Consider the following 17,894-nt stretch of genomic DNA (forward strand, 5'->3'; position numbering starts at 1 on the left):
CATATCAACTATAATATGTCCCCTTTAAAAATAATTTTCAATTATATGTACTCTATATGTATTTTTCAGCTGTTTTCTTAAATATGTCTCTAATTATATTATTTTTGGTAAACCTAATTTAAGACATCAATTCATCCAGACAAGAGTGGAGGTTCTTATTTGTACTCTAATAAAATACCCTTTTTAATTCACCTTAAACATTAAATAGGGGGAAAAAAAATGATGCATTTTCCATAGTCTTGTAAGAAAAGCACCAAACAATATCAAGCAAGTTATCCATTATAGATATTGACTGGAATTCAGATGTTTCTAGGCAACCAAACTTCAGTATGTTGAGAGCATGTGGAGTATACAGAGTATCTTCTGACTGAGGAAAAACACTGATCAGTCCTGCCTCTACATTTGTAATAGTCCTTTGTAACCTATCCCTTTCACCTACTTCAGTTTATCACATAAGGCAGCCAGTGTAGAGTGAACTTCCCTGTTCCCTGTGTGTAGAGAACTTCCCTGTTTTTTATTAATTCATAGTTCCTCTCACAGCTGAAGGTCTGGTCTTAGTTCCTTGCTCCTGGGTTCTTATTTCTAGGAAAGTTTCAAGCGAGTTAATTCTGGAGGGGGGGGGGGGGGGGTGGAACAGTACTGTCCAGGTTGAAGGTAGCACAGCTATAAGTTTTTTATGTTATGTGCAAGTTTTGCAGCTATGTTGACCTCTAAACAGATGAACAGTTCAATTGCACCTTGTAGTCAAATAACATTTTCCAGATATACTAATCTATAATGTACATTGGCATATGTTACCTAAAGTGTACCCTTTGTTTCACCATCTAAGAAAACAGCAAAAATAGAAATACGTGTGTATTCTCTACAGTTTAACAGACTGCTATTACAGTCTAACATCCAATCAGATATAACAGATCTAACATCCAAAAATTCCTGAAGTATTGAAACTCATCAAAATTTACAGAAATACTCTATTTTCTTTAACTTTATTAATAAAGTTATTTGAGACAGGAAGAACAAAACCTACAAACATGTTAAAAGCTATTCCCCACTCTAGCAAGATTTCATGTTGGCCAGTGATATGGATTCCACTAAATGCCAGTTTAATGTGATAGATCTGGATCAGGAAGCTCACCTGTAAGAAATAAGTTCAACAAAATTCGCTAAGATCGAAGAAATATTATCAGCATAAGGTAGAAAATGCCAATATAGGTGGAGAGAAAATATAGACTTACTCTCTCTCATTGAGGCATTTTAATTTAATTACTGATAAAGTTTTGGAGGTAAATATGGAAAGCAACATGAAGAAGATAATAATAATGAAGATAGCTCTCTATATAACTTAAGCCATCTCTCTATTGTTGTAATCATTATGGAATTATTTCTGAAATGGTGTTTGAGGATGAGAGAATTATGGTTTTATAAATGAGATAGTAGACTTTTGTTGTTGTTGGTTTTTCTCTCTGTGATAAGTAGAAGAAAGAACAACAAAATGTTTGTTTTGTATTAGCAGATAGGTGAAAGCTGTTAGTAATGGCAAAATGAAAATGTTGATGAGAGGGTGAACCACCAGCTGGTAGGAAGAGACACTCTATTACGGTTTACCTTATTACTAAGGGTGACAACTCCTACAGGAAAATAGGGAATTATCTGAAGTCGAAGAACAGTGCATAAGAGTAGAAACGGAAGCCTAGAGAGATTATTTTGTGAGCTATATAATTTTTGTTTACATCTGGCTGTTTGCTTCTTTATCTATGAGTGAAACATGGGAGACATTTGATGCATTATTTCTCTTCCTGAAGGAAAAGTCTAAGTTCACCAACTTAAATTTCAGTGGGTCAATGTTAGCTGTCAATATGCAAAATATAGTAAGTACTATATAGGATTTCTTCAGTGAAAATGAACTATGTGGAGGAATTAATAGATCTAGTGGATGCTCACAGTTTTAATGGAATATGAACTACCTGGATGATCAAGCAATCCCTTTCTGTTAATTGCTGTTGGATTATAAAGCAGGAGAGTTTAAATGCACATTTGTGTTTAGGAAGGTTGGATTTTTAAATGGCCCGTTTTTGTACATTAGTAACAAAAATCATAAATACTATGATTATAGAATCATAGAATCATTTAGGTTGTAAAATGCCTCTAAGATCATCAAGTCCAACCTTTAATTTAGCACTGCCAAGTCTACCACTAAACGATGTCCCTAAGCACCTCATCTACACATCTTTTAAATACCTCCACAGATAGTGCCTCAGCCATGTCCCTCGACAGCCTGTTCCAATGCTTCACAACCCTTTCAGTGAACAGTCTTTTCCTGATAACCCAAGCTAAACCTCCCCTGGAGCAACTTGAGGCCATTTCCCCTTGTTCTATCACTCGTTGCTTGGGAGAATAGACCGACCCCCATCTTGCTATAACTTCCTTTGAGGCAGATGTAAAGAGCGATCAGGTCTCCCATAAGACTCCATTCCTCTAGGCTAAATAACCTCATTTTCCTCAGCCACTCTTCATAAGACTTGCCCTCTAGACCCTTCACCAGCTTTGTTGCCCTTGTTTGGACACCCTCCAGTACCTCAATGTCTTTGTTGTAGTGAGGGGCCCAAAACTGAATGTAGTATTTGAGGTGCAGCCTCACCAGACATGAGTACAGGGGAACAATCTCTTCCCTAGTCCTGTGGCCACACTATTTCTGATACAAGCCAGGATATTGTTGACATTCTTGGTCACTTGAGCACACTGCTGGCTCATATTCAACTGGCTATCAAACAATACCTCCAGGTCCTTTTCCATCAAGCAGCTTTCTACCCAGCCTGTAGCATTGCATGTGGTTGTTGCGCCCTAAGTGCAGCACTTAGCCTTGTTGAACCTCACACAGTTGGCCTTGGCCCATTGATCCAGCAAAGGGCTCAAGGGTTGAGATAAGGACAGGGAGATCACTTAACAATTATCGCTATGGGCAAAACAGACACAGCGTAGGGAGATTAGTAAAATTTATTGCCTATTATTAACAAGATAGAGCAATGAGAAACAAAGAAAACAAACTAAGACCACCTTCCCCCCATCCACCCTCTTCTACCTCCTCCCCTCAAGCAGTGCAGGGAAATGGGGGACTGGGGGCTGCGGTCAGTCCCTAACACTTCGTCTCCACCACTCCCTCACGGTCCCTCTCTGCCCCTGCTCCACGCGGGGTCCCTCCCATGAGATGCCGTCCTTCCTGAACTGAGCCTGCGGGGACTGTCCACAGGCAGCAGCTCTCCAAGAACTGCTCCCACATGGCTCCGTACCACAGGATCCATCCCCCAGGAGCAAACTGCTCCAGCACGGGTCCCCCACGGGTGGGCGGCAGCTCCCCCCAGACCCCCTGCTCCTGCGGGGGCTCCTCTCCACGGGCTGCAGCTCCGGCCCGGGGCCTGCTCCTGCGGGGGCTCTCCATGGGCCGCAGCCTCCTCCAGGCCACATCCACCTGCTCCACGTGGGCTCCTCCACGGGGAGGCTGCAGCGTGGAGATCTGCTCCGTGTGGGACCCATGGGCTGCAGGGGGACAGCCTGCTCCACCAGGGGCCTCTCCCTGCACAGGCCGCAGGGGAACTGCTGCTGCCTGCCTGGAGCACCTCCTGCCCTCCTGCTGCACTGACCTTGGGGGCTGCAGGGCTGCTTCTCACTCCTCACTCCTCACTCTCCCAGCTGCTGTTGCAGAAGTTTTTTTTTGTTGTTGTTTGTTTGTTTCCTTTCTTAAATCTGCTCTCCCAGAGGCACAAACAACATTGCTTATTGGCAGAGCTCTGGCCAGCGGCGGGTCCCTTTTGGAGTCTGCTGATAACTGGCCCTTATCTAACATGGGGCAGCTGCTGGAATCTTCTCACAGAAATCACCCCTCCAGCCCCCACTACCAAAACCTTGCTACATAAACCCACTACAAACTGAAACATACACAGGCGTTTTGATGAAGAACTTCAAATAGGTCTGTACTTACCTGATGGTATTATAATAGGCTAACACTTAATCCATTAAAAAAGGAACAATATGGCATATTTTTTGTCTCACAAGTAACCCTCCCCACCATTGTTTAATATAGCTAGAAAAATACAAAAAATACTGAAAAAAATCTCGTGAATTATGAGCAAGCACAGTTTGTAACTAAAAAACATTGTTTCTGTTTCTGTTTTTTTTTTCTATATAAAATATTGACATCTGCAAACCTTAAAAATGAGAGTAATCATTATGCAAATTAAGATTGCTTTCTAACACCTATGCAAAATCATGATCAGTTAAAATATTCAATGCTTGCAGGAAACCATCTCAATTATAAACCAATCTGAAGATATTCACTCACCCTCACAGAAGTGCAAAAACAATAACTCTATTATGAAATGAGAAATAATTCTTCCTGGTGTTACTTTTCAGAATGGTATACACCTAGGAAAAAAAGAAAAGACAAGAACTGATTGACTAAGCCACAATAACACATCTGATGCAAGAATACTACACAAACTTGTTAATAGTTCTAAACTTTTATTTACATCCAAAAAATAACACGTTTGGATGACAAATTTTTCAGTGAAGGTTATGTTATTTCCCTGTATCTTGATCTAAATCATTAAGTAAATTAAGCATGTGTGACTATAAACCAATGAACTTCAGTCTGAAGATTTCTTATGCAAAAATTATTTTTTTTTGTTTTGAAAACTTGGCCTGATGTATCCAGTGAGGAAAAATGAGTCAGGATACTATGGCAAAAAAAAAAAAATCTGTGGGAATTAAAATTGCATCATAAATATGGTCATGAAGAAGATGGTTTGATGTTGCTTATCCCCAGTTAGAAATATGATCTTTATTTGCTAGAATTGATAGCTAAATGAGGACAATGCTAACTAAAAAAGCAGAATGTTGAAACAGGTGTGGAATGTTTTTGAAAAGAATACATTTTTTATCAGTTAGCTTAAAACATTAACTTACAGTTTATTGTGAGTATAGATTATTGTACAAATCTAAGTAGAATGCTAGATCAAAGTGATCAAAGAGATTTTTGGGTGACTGAGAATCTTTTTGCTTTTTCTGCTTTTTTTCTTTGTTTGTTTCAATGTAATATCAAATAATATTGAAATAAGGAAAGTAAGAATGTTAAGAATGGAATATGGATAAATGTAATAAAAGGGAATTCATCTACAAGGGATTCAGAGAGAGAGAATATGAGGAAATTAACTGAAAGGAAAAATGCAGAAATATATGAAGAATAACAGATGCTAGAGGTGGACAGTATACTTCATATACATGGATTCACAGACTTCCATTACGTTAACTAAATGATGCTGTGTTTTTGAGAAAGGCTTTCCAAGGCCCTGCAGTAGTAATCTGCTTTAGCAGCAGAAATTTTCTTTAAATAAGTGTTTTGAAAGAGAAAGAAAAAAAAAACACAGAAAAATCAAATGTAAGGGAAAATTTAGAAAAGAAATGTTGGTTGCTAGGGAAATAGGCAGTGGGATGCAGGGTTAAGAAAAATGTGACTAGACTGGAATACTGCAGAGCCTTGAAGATATGGACAAAAATGTTTAATTGCATTGAAGATCAATGATTACATTAACTAGAGAAGGAGACCACTTTCTTATCCATTTATTTCTTTGTATTTAAGGTAGTTTGGTATCTGACATTTAACAGAGTACATTGTGTTATCTTTGCTAGTAATGCTCTGTGTACAGCATTTTTGTACCTGTATGAAGAAATTCAGTGAAAGGCATATTTAACACCAGGTCTTGTGCTGTTTGCTTATTCTGCCCCTATTTTCACGTACTTATTATAGTTTACAGCAAGAAATAGATATTTACTTCTCACATGAGATTCATTTCTTACCTCCTGGAAGATACTCTTTACTGAAATGTTAAGATAGTCTTGACCAAAAGGCTTCCTTTTTTTCCTCTTTATTATGCTTATCATTCACTTTAGCTTTTCGATTGAATATTTACTTGAAAACTGTATTAAAACTATTTGGTCTAGTGTACAGTAATGTATTCTGTCTGCTGCTTTCACTGTTATGTACTTTTCACTACATGCTTCAACTAAATTCTCCTCTGCCTACTGAGTTCCAAGAGTGTGTGTGAAGACAGACCCCTGGAAGACAGTGGAGAAGTAGGAAAATGACAAGTGTTGGATGAGCGTTGAACAGGGTAATGAAGAAAGATATTTCACAAGATTTTGAAGGTCAACATTAGATGTCAGATGACTGATGTCATGGCTGCTTAAAGTCCTGTCCGGTAGTTTATGTTTTACAACTCTGGAGAATATTAGATCAAGAGGGAAAAAAAAATCTTTTTTAGGTGCCTGGGTTGCAATGGATCCTTAGCCTTGAAGAATTATCAAAACTAAGGGGAAAAAAGAAAATAATCAGTGAAAGGATGTAATATGTTTAAATTCAGAACCTAGTAAAATAATTTATCTGGCATGAAGCTTTACGAGTGGCTGGGCTTTCATTCTGTGCTTCTGTTCTGTGATTTTGTTGATGTCCTTCATTAAATGACTACAAGTAAGATTGCAGCCTGCTGAGTGGGAACTGGGAAAGGCCTTTTAAATGAGTTCACTTGCATCTATCCACAGTAAGAAATACTCTGTAATGAGGGCAAGCATTGGACAAGCATTTTTTCTTTCCGAACATCTTTCAATCATTGCTTTAATTTCCTCCTCTCTCATTGGGGTTTCTTAGAATGATCCTTTCCCTTGCCATTTCTATATCACCAAGTCTGTTGCAGCTTAAGCATTATCTGAGCGGATAGCTCAGATAGCTAGAGCTCCTTTAGGTATCCACAAAAGACTGCATGCAGCCTCACAGGCCACTATCCATTAGATTTGTATCATCAGAAAAAAAAAATGTTTAATGAGCTGTTCTTCAGTGAAGTCAAACGTATACTCACTTTCCAGAAGTAAAAGGACAGGACAAAAAGCTTCTCTAATGACCATGTGAAACTCTATTCCAGGATAGATATGTCCAGTGGGCCTTTTATGGTATCTTTAAAGACATTAGAGTCATGTCTTTGTAATAAGCTCTTTTGAAGCTTAAATACTGGGTAGCTTTTTCCACTGAATTGTCAGTTAAATTCCTAAGGTTCCCACTGTGTGAACATGTTATGATTGTCTTTTAATTTTTAGATGTAAGAAATCTATCAATTAGTTTTACATTAAATCCTAACAGTCACAAAAATTCAGATTTTTTTTTTCCAAATGATATGATCAGTGTGTAAAATCCTTGGAGTTTTCATGCTAGTATTCATAAGAGTCAGACAAAATAAAAAATAAAAAGAAATGGTCTATTTCATTTTGTCTTCTTAGATGTTATTTTAAAGTCACCAACACTTTAATTATATTGTTTTTTAAGAAGTAGCCTTACTAGCACTTAAAAATAAGTAACAGTCAAATCACAGAAGTATATAGTTCAAAAATCATACTGTTTTTCTAGCATAGCTGCTTCAGTAATTCTGAAAGAGCTGTATACACAAATGTTGCCTAATTCATATTACCTTTTGAAGGTCTTTATTTACACAAAGCAAAACACTTCAAGACTGAGATTAACTGCCTTTCAAAACAGGATATTTTTAATACTTTACAAAATTAATCTTGGAATAATGACCTCAAAACCATCTTCTTAATCTTTTTTTTTTTTAACTTAAATAATGCATAATATTCTTTCTGATATATCTATATCTATATCTATATCTATATATATATATTTTGTAATTCTATTTCCTAGATCTAACCATCTGTGTATAAATAGCATGCTACTTCTTCGTCCTGGTAAGATAATTGATAATAATTGATAATTTTTTTCTGTGTTGAGTCAGATGTGGTTAAAATTCTTCCTGCTGCTCTGTATTTTCAAAACAGAGGTGGAATAATTGGGGTGTACTTTATATCTGGATGTGTATTTTACAATTTGAATTAGACTTTTAACTACACTAAAATGGTGATTTTTGAAAGATAACAAGTTCTTCATGGACAAGGGTGGTTAGGCAATGGAACTGGCTGCCCAGGGAGGTGGTACAGGTGCCATCCCTGGTGCCATATTTAATGATATGTGGTGGAATTGTTAGTGATAGGTTGATGGTTGGACTAGATGATCTTAAGCATCTTTTCTAACATGAATAATTCTATGATTCTATGATTCTACAAATGACTAGTATACAAATTGCTGGGCTAAAGTTTTGAGGCATATTGGAATGATATGCTTTATTATATTCAACATTGCTTAAAGAAAATTATAAATCTGTCTCCAATGTTTTATTCATTTCACAAATTTAATTAAAACTGGGAATTCTAAGAATGAAGATAAGTGTGAATATTTGACAATTTGGACATATTTTTAGCAGTTATTCACAACTCTTTTTTTTTTGTTTTTCCTCTTGCAGCTGCCAGTTTGTGTAGACAGCACAAGTATTATGGAATTGTCTAGAATCAAATATTAATGTATTCACAAGGGCTTCCCATAGTATGATAATATGGTAGTCTTCAGGGTTTGCAGCTCTTATGAAAAATCTAATTACACTTCTCTGTTTTGAACAGCCTAAATCAAAACTAGATCAGCAGTGTTTCAAAACTTTCAAATATTGGAACATACAAATACCTATTTTTTCCTTAGGTGTTGTAAATATTAAAATACTTTAAATAAATGGTTGATATAAGCATAGAACAGGTTAGAAAACAGACTGGAGCAGAAAAAAAAAAAGTAGAAATATTTGATTTCTTAAGACTAAAAGGTACTATGTCGAAATGTCTTTGGATACTAAAAATACCATGCAATTCACAACACTTTCTTCCTAGTATCTCAACTGTAAAATAAACTTTTCTTGAGCTGCACTGTGTGATAAAACTGCTGAAAGAAACATCTGCTCAACAGTTGCAATTTTCCCACTGTGGAACGCTCTAAATTGTGTCATCTTTTCTCTCCCATAAAAAGTTAATTTTTATGTCTAAATCTTTGTCTTTTGACATTTGTCTAGCATGTCTATTACAAGCCTTCAGCTGTGTTGAAATCTGAATGCATGGCATAAACATATTTTTCAAAAAGAGAAACAACAAAGTATGGAACAATGTAGGACAATCCCGGGAATTTTACAATTTGTAGGAAAAATGTTCACATTTAATTTCACTATAACAAAGTACACTTACAGTAATAAAGAACATTTATAACAGATGGATTAATACATGGAAATCCTGTATATTCAGTACTGAGTGTGTATATACCATGACCTCTAATTCTTTATGTTGGTTAATGTTTTGTTAATGTACATCTGTGTAGCTCTTAGATCTACCATAAATCTTCCAGAGGTCTGTGTAAAGGATACAATTTAAAGATTCAGAAATGTTTTGATATAAGCTGCTATACCTCTTAGGTCTAATCTCTGTGTTACAAAAGTCTTGGCAACAAAAAATCAAGCTTCTTGTTAGCTGCTGAAGTAGTGAGAAGGATCATGAAGGATCTTGTCCCTTTCAGTAAAGGAGAAAGGGCTACATGCTTGGAGCACACCTCCATGCTGTTCAGGGGTGTATTCTGACACTGGGTAGCATGACAGATCAGCATAACTGAAGTAACGCGTTCAGCAATCTCACAGTCTCTGGGGATATAGACTTTTTATACTAAGAAGTATGAAGTTGGCATTTTAGAATTCCAAACTGGAAGGCCTTGGGAATTAACTCTGGAGCTGACTATAGCCAGCATATACAGAGATGCATAAACGGGAATTCTGCACAACACACTGTACTAAACTGTGCAAATTCAAAATGGGCCCTGAGATATGTGGTCACAGTAAGATGAAATCTTCTGTAACATTTAGTGATGGTAGTAAAAGATTTTCCATCCATAAAACATGTAAAACTTTTAAATAGATTAGTAGTTTGAGATTCTATTCCTCATAGAAGCATTCTCTTCTGTGCACAAATTACTGTTTTATACTAAATATCATTTTTCTCTGTTGCAGCTGAAAGAGGTGTTTTATTCAAGAAGCATAGCTATTTATTCTTATGCATTACTCCTTGGCCTTTTCATAGCTGCTGTGGGGGATAAGAGTGGCTGACAGTGGCATCTTTGCTCTTTTTCTGTAACCTGTTTCTCAGGTTGGCAGCCATCAGTGGCACTGATGTTCTCAATGAGACTTTTTTTTGAGATTGTCTCAATGACATTGCTCAAAAATAGTATCGCATTCTTGCGATTTACATTTGCCTTATGAAATAGAAATACCTCAACATAATGCAGAAGTGGTAGCCAGGACAATGCTGCTGTCATTATTCCCCTTTCCTAAGTTTTCCAGCTTCCATTTTACCAGATAGAACATAGCATGCTATATGAAATTGGAAGATTTTGCTATGCAGTCAGGAGCAAATGAGTCAAATTTTGGGTAATTACTAGTTTCATTTATTTGTCATTTTTAATAACAAAAGGCCAAGTTGTAACTAGTATCTGTCCAACTGTGTGAAGTTTGAGTGCATGCAGATTGATCTTTTTCTCTTGTATCATTTAGGTTTCTCTACAACAGTGGAATTTCTGTATGAATTACAATATCAGTCAAATGAAATTAAATCTCAGCTTGAATCTTTAGTTGGTATGCATCTGATTCAAAGAGAACGGGATCCAGAATCTGGAATTATAACGCTGATATTTAATATAGTGTTTGCACCTAACAAACCAATGAGGTGAGTCCCTGCTCCTTATTACTAATTGAACATGCAATAAGATTCAATCTGATTGTTTTCCTACACGGTTTTCCTTACTTTTTTTTTTCACCTCTGAAATTTATTATTTTATGTTTTCTCACTTGCTGCTTCTAATTTTGATAACTTTGATATTAAAACTGATAGTATTTCTTTTTAATGCCTGCTAGATGATTGTTGGCTTATTGCTTTAGTCTCTGTGTGCATCAATTTACTTCTAAGCATTAGAGTATTGAAAGTATTATGACTTCCAATGAAAATTAATTGTTCTCAATGTTCATGGAAAGCATACAGACTAGGTGGCTTGTCAGTTTTGATAAACTTTCATAGACAAGCATTTTACATATTCTTTGGTTGGATGGGATGGCTGAATTTGATAATGAGTCTCTACTGCCCTAGTAACAATGGTAGTCTGCAGAAAAATATTACCTTCTTCTATAGTTGTGATAGACCTCTCTAAAAAGAAACTGAAAGAGATCCTTTTGAAGAGAGAGGAAAATTGCACCTTCCTTTGGAAGCAGTCAAGTGGGTATAGGAGGAAGCTAGAAAGAAGCTTCACTAACATGCAAGCACAAGATAAATTTAGAGGTCAACATTACCAGGGAGAGCAAGCAGTAGTCCCTGCTACATATCCACAGTTGTGTGTACAGAGAAGGTATTTTTATGAGTCAGGATGGAACAGTATTTGCGGTAGTCCACAAGGTTATAGAAATTAAGAGCAAACCTTTAAGGAAGACTATCCGCCCACTCCACACAGTGTTGTTGTGTCAGAAGGGAGATTAATTTAGAAACCTTTTTGTCTTCTACTCTGCCCTTTTTTGTGTGTTTTGTTGTTGTTGTAGTTGTTGCTGTTGTTGTTGTTTTGTCTGTGACTGGTTTTGTTTGTTTGGTTTTGGTTTTGTTTGTTTTTAACCTTTATGTACTTGAGAACTGTAAGCCTTGGTGTAGAGTCCTGAAAGACTAGCTAAATTAGTTTTTTTTTTATCATCAGAATCTACAGAGTACATAGAACTAAGTCAGATCTATTTAAATCTAATATGAACGGCTAACATGTTCTGCATTAAATTCTCCTCTAACACCACAGCAAATAAAGAATAACAAGTAAACCAAATTGAGTTATATTTGTGTAACCCAACGGAGTAAACAGAAGAATCATCATATCTCTTGGCTGTGCCCATCATTTTGTTTTCATATTATGTCTCTTTTTCTTTTGCTCTAAATAACTTTATTTAGCCTACATTCCAGTCTAAAGTGTGACAGATACATACTAAACCATGTAAAATTAAGAACATACTCCAATTTAAAGCCATTTGTATTTTCATTTTTCTGTAGTATTGTTCTGCACACTTGAAGCTTATTTTGGATATTATTTTACTGAGTATATGTTTTATAATGAAATGAATGTTTTTTTGTCTGAAATTTTAAGGAATGAAGGAACTCTAGTAGTACACTGCACTACAGGAGGTATTTGGAAGTTTCCAGTGCTGTTCATTGCTACAGAGCCAGAAGTGGATGATGTCATCAACATTGAAGCAATTGGCCTAAATAAGGAATCTATTGTTGATTTTAAGCTTACAAGCCAGACAAGGTAAAATATTTATGATAAAGTGTTTATGTAGTTTTCAGTGGCTTAAACTCATGCTCAAAACAGATTTGGACAACAGAAGCATACCTGAACTGCATCTACTTCAGTAATATGTCATTACTTTTAAGTGCTGCATTGTACAGCTAACAAATGGGGTATTAAAGCTATACTGTAAGAAGCACAAATATTCTGCATATTAGTCTATAGCCCCTTAAGACAAAAATTGTGGAATAGATCCAAATGCTTTTGTTTTAACTAAGGTTTTGCCCTAAAATGCTTTTCAGTGTAAAGTATGGAACACAATGCTAAGGAAGGTGTGACAAGATATTAAAGGCTTGCTATTAAATGCTTAATGCTTTCAGTAATGGATTGTTTTTCAAAGTACTTTATACTTCAAGCAAGTTAAAAACAATCCTTTGCATTGTGCTTTATTATTATTATATTTTTTATAATATGCAATTCTTTTGAAGGTATTCCTGTTTTATTATGTAAGCATATTATGAATTCATCTGTACCCTGCCCTTTCACTGCATAACATTGTCAGATTCATCAGTTCTTTGTTACTGGTCTACATATACTCTTTAAAAGTTCTGCAGTTAAAAGTTCTCTGTTAACATAATTTTCAAATACATTTCATTATTTTCTTAGCATTTCCTAATGTTGTAGAGAACCCATGGTGTCATTTGTATACAGCAGGAAGTCAAGGAATAAAATATGTGTTTTTGATAAGTAAGTTTTAAATTGTAAACAGTGAACCTGAAAGACAGTCATAATGCTTAAAATCAAATTAGTTCATGGATTTTTATTTCTTTTGGTCTTTACTTCTTTTTTTTTTCCTTTTTTCTTTTTTTCCTTTTTCTTTTCTTTTTTTTTTCTTTTTTTTTTTTTTACCATACATCTAGAAAGCTGTGGTGGTTTTACTCAGCTGGGCAGCCACCCGCTCTCTCACTCCTTTTCCTCAAAGGGAAAGGGGAGAAAATATGACGAAAAGGACTCAAGGGTTGAGATAAGGACAGGGAGATCACTTAACAATTATCGCTATAGGCAAATAGACACAGCGTAGGGAGATTAGTAAAATTTATTGCCTATTATTAACAAGATAGAGCAATGAGAAACAAAGAAAACAAACTAAAACCACCTTCCCCCCATCCACCCCCTTCTACCTCCTCCCCTCAAGCAGTGCAGGGAAATGGGGGACTGGGGGCTGCGGTCAGTCCCTAACGCTTCGTCTCCGCCACTCCCTCACGGTCACTCTCTGCCCCTGCTCCACGTGGGGTCCCTCCCACGGGATGCCGTCCTTCCCGAACTGAGCCTGCGGGGGCTGCCCACAGGCAGCAGCTCTTCAAGAACTGCTCCCACACGGCTCCGTACCACGGGGTCCATCCATCCCCCAGGAGCAAACTGCTCCAGCACGGGTCCCCCACGGGTGGGCGGCAGCTCCCCCCAGACCCCCTGCTCCTGCGGGGGCTCCTCTCCACGGGCTGCAGCTCCGGCCCGGGGCCTGCTCCTGTGGGGGCTCCCCATGGGCCGCAGCCTCCTCCAGGCCACATCCACCTGCTCCCCGTGGGCTCCTCCACGGGGGGCTGCAGCGTGGAGATCTGCTCCGTGTGGGACCCATGGGCTGCAGGGGGACAGCCTGCTCCACCAGGGGCCTCTCCCTGCACAGGCTGCAGGGGAACTGCTGCTGCCTGCCTGGAGCACCTCCTGCCCTCCTGCTGCACTGAGCTAGGGGGCTGCAGGGCTGCTTCTCACTCCTCTCTCTCGCAGCAGTTTTTTTTTTTTTTTTTTTTTTCCCTTTCTTAAATCTGCTCTCCCAGAGGTGCAAACAACATTGCTTATTTGCTTGGCCCAGGCCAACAGTGGGTCCCTTTTGGAGCTGACTGAAACTGGCTGTTACCTAACACGGGGCAGCTGCTGGACTCTTCTCACAGAAGCCACTCCTCCAGCCACCCCGCTACCAAAACCTTGCCATGTAAACCCACTACAAAAGCAGGCCAAATATACTGATTGATAAGTAATTTTCATGGTAGATATATAGTTTTGAAGCATCCCCAGCAAGAAATGTCTTTGATTCTAGCAGACTTTTTAAAGAGCTTATTTCCAAAAGCTGTGCACCTGAGATGGACTGTTGTTCCAGCTTTTAGATGGCTGTCAGTTTTGATAATTACTGAGGACTCTGAAAAAGGCTGGTATCACAGTGTTCAAGGTAACTGCTGCAATAGAATGGGCTGTTTCTGGAATAAAAGTGAAGCAATTACTCTGGCAATACTGTAAGCTCCTGGTAGGTGTTTGATAGTAGCGAAGAGACCTAATGTTCTCTAAAAAGGTATTATAAAGCCTGAGTCATTATAGTTATATAAAGAAGGAGCCATGATGGAACACACATTCTCTTTTTCCCTTAAACAAATTTCAAATTTATTTTACATAAGAAGTATTTCTCCAATATGTTTTAAACACAAAACATAAAGCTTGCATGTAGTGAATATATTCCATGTTGTAAATGGTGCCAACGACTGCTCTGTGAGATTTACATGCTTTATCTTACCCTTGATTTGCTTAGGATCTTTTGGTGGTGGAGGTTTTGTTATAGAAATAGAACACTGAGCGAACCAAAATGTGGCATACAGGATCTGCAGTTTAAAAGCAATTACATAAGAAACCTGTATATTACAGGTGTAATTTAATGCTTGAATAACTCAAATGACTTAGATTAAAAAGAAAACAGAGAAATATTGAAATGTGGATTTAAAGTTTCAGTTGCGGTATAGAGTGTCATTCTATAAGTCTTCCCTGAAAAAATGGTCACTCCTTTGAAGTAAAAAATCTGTAACCCATTCCCATGAGGAAGCAGTTCTAGTATGTAGAAGAGGTATTTGTCCTATACACCTCTGGTGCCCCTATCTCCCTTATCTCCAACTCACTCCCCTTTCTCCCCCCAATGACTTTCTGTCTTTATTTCTTATGACAGATAGTGCCTTATGACACTTGAACATTGAGAGTAACTGGGAGGGGAAACTGAGAGAGTTTTCTAAGTAACCTGCTAGAAAGAAAATCTTTTTTTTCCTGTGTCTTTTCCCCCCCACTCTGCTATTTGCTACTTACAGGATAGAGTTATTGCATTGGCTTCACTTATAAAACTTCTACATCTTTTTGGGCTGGTAGGTTGCATAGTGATATAACAAAAAGAAAAATTTGAGAACCAGAGATGAAATAAAGGCTTAATATCTTAATAAGGACAGATTAAAATTCTCATTTATATACGAAGTCAAATGGTCCATGGAGTACCGTTGGTGACCACTACAAAGATATGAAGCCAATGGTTTTAACTTTCTTTTCCATACAGCTGCTGCAATTGAAATGCAGGCTTCTTTTAATTTCACTCCTCCCCAGCAAAATTCAAGCTTGTATGAAGTATTTTGGAGTAAATTAATGATTTCCCAACTTACCCATAACCACATTTGGTGTAGTTGCTTCACAAATACTGAAAAGTTACAAATGATAGTTGTTCTGCTGTTCACAATGATCTACGATAATGAAAGCTCTGAGTCCATGCAAATAGTATATTTAAATAGTGCTCACATTCCTCCAGTGAGCAACATCTGCATCAATAACTAACAACAGACACTGAGAATGCAGCCATACAGTTTTGCTGTATGAAAAATAAAAAATCATATATATTTTTAAAAACTGTCTACACATTTGACAGTTAACCTTTTTTTTGGTATTTGTCATAAATGTAGGTTTAATTCAATACCAGCTGAAATCATTGGCAACGTTTCTGCTGAGGTAATTGGCTTTGGTACAAACCTTTAATGTTTGTTTTATCATTAGTGTTTGGTTTAGTAATAAATGTATTATTGAATGACAATGATTTATGGATTGTCAACAGTATAAACCAAAAAGAATAGATAAAATGTTTTCCCTGTAAATAAAAGTTGAAGAAACTTGTTTGATATCCAGTTCAAATTATTGTTGTTTTATTTCTATACTGGTCTGTGAAATTGAAACACAGGGTAAGTTTTCTGAAATTGGTGCTTATGTTTAAGCAAAGTAGTCCTTTCTGTATTCGTTTTACTGAAAACACATTCTTAATATACTTTTAATAAATTTTTATTTTATTGGGATCAGAACTATTTTATTAATACAAAACTTTTTCTTGAGAATATATACTACTTTGTATTTCAGTACATCGGTGTTTTGACAGTTGGATGTATTTCTTCACATTGAAATACTGATATGCAGCTACAGCAGAATGCTACCATATACATATGACCAATATGTTCACTTTTTTTTTTTTTTTAAATTACATCAGTTCTGAATGTTTAATGAAGATGGTGGATAATCCTCTCTTGCCCATTCTATCTGCTTATTTCTCACATAAAGAGCCTCCTTTCAACAATGTAATTCTAGCTTTCCTTGTGCTTGTTTTAATCATATGTCATTTCCCATATCCAGTAACATTTTATCTGTCCTTCCACCCCAGCCTCTCATTCCAATCTCATGTTTATCACAAATAGGATATTTGCTACATTGAGGCAAGTTCTCCAGAGAACTCAAAGTATGCTTCAGAAAAATATACTTAGCCAGCACCAGCTGTTACAAAAGCAAGAAGCATGGTATCAATATGGTCTCCACAGAGTGGTATCTACAAAATCCAAGATTCCACCTGATTACGGCAATTGAGCTAGAATAAAGAGAGAACCAAACAGGTGAACTGGGGGGATGAGAAGATGAATTTAGGCTTTAAAATGACTGCATATGAAGACTTAGTTGTCTTACCTACATTTCATGTTTTGAACACCATTATGGATATTTTCCTTAGTTCATCTATGCACATTTCCTAGTACAGAGAATAAATGTTCAATAAAAAAATCTTTTATCAAACAGAATAAATTTTAATGTTGGCTGAAGAATAGTAAGCAACCCATTTTTTTTTCTGTACCTTTCCTAATTGCGAAGGAAAAACCAAAAAGTTACAACTTTGAGAAGTTTCTATTTTAAATTTCTATTTTACTATAATCATGGCTGTATTTCGTTAGGATTACCATGAACCAGGATTATGTATGCTGCAACAAAATGCATTCATTAAGTTCTCAGTACACTCACCCTTGCCCTCCCTCCTAAGTTGCTGTGCACATTACAGGCTTGGATTCCTACATCAGTCCCCTTGTTACCAAGTTCTGTGAAATTCTGCCATTAATTTAGAGAATCCTTTTTCCTAGTATCTCCCACATAGTGTCAGCTGCAAAATATAAAAGTTAACTGAGCTCCATTTTGGAGTCTCAATGTAGACTGGTAGAAAATATAAATAATGATACACATACAGCAGTTATAATCATCCTTAACAGTACAATGCCTGGCATTTAACACATTTAGCCAGGAGCTGTGTCTAGCCATGGGATCTGAACCTCTTCAAGCCAGAAAAGTCAGTTCACCTATTTGCATGCATAGTACTCCTGGGTAGAATAGAAATGAGACAGAAATCTTAACATGTTGTGAAGATAAAAATCCTAGCTCCTGCTTTGATTTTACAACATGTGCACAGCAGAAGTGATGTAATAGCTGGTAAAACATTCTCTGACAGTTACTTGTCATGCACCATTTCTTCATATTTTTG

General features: G+C 36.9%; 1 protein-coding gene across 1 annotated transcript in view; it reads left to right on the plus strand.

Annotated features, from left to right (window-relative positions):
• Positions 1-17,894, plus strand: part of CFAP47 (cilia and flagella associated protein 47) — a 308,902-nt gene that overhangs the window by 272,379 nt on the left and 18,629 nt on the right. The window contains 2 exon segments of the mRNA XM_050712219.1: positions 10,503-10,674; positions 12,119-12,280. Of these exon segments, the coding sequence (XP_050568176.1) occupies positions 10,503-10,674; positions 12,119-12,280 (334 nt within the window).

The sequence above is a fragment of the Cygnus atratus genome, chromosome 1 (assembly GCF_013377495.2).
Source record: "Cygnus atratus isolate AKBS03 ecotype Queensland, Australia chromosome 1, CAtr_DNAZoo_HiC_assembly, whole genome shotgun sequence".
Classification (NCBI taxonomy): Eukaryota; Metazoa; Chordata; class Aves; order Anseriformes; family Anatidae; genus Cygnus; species Cygnus atratus.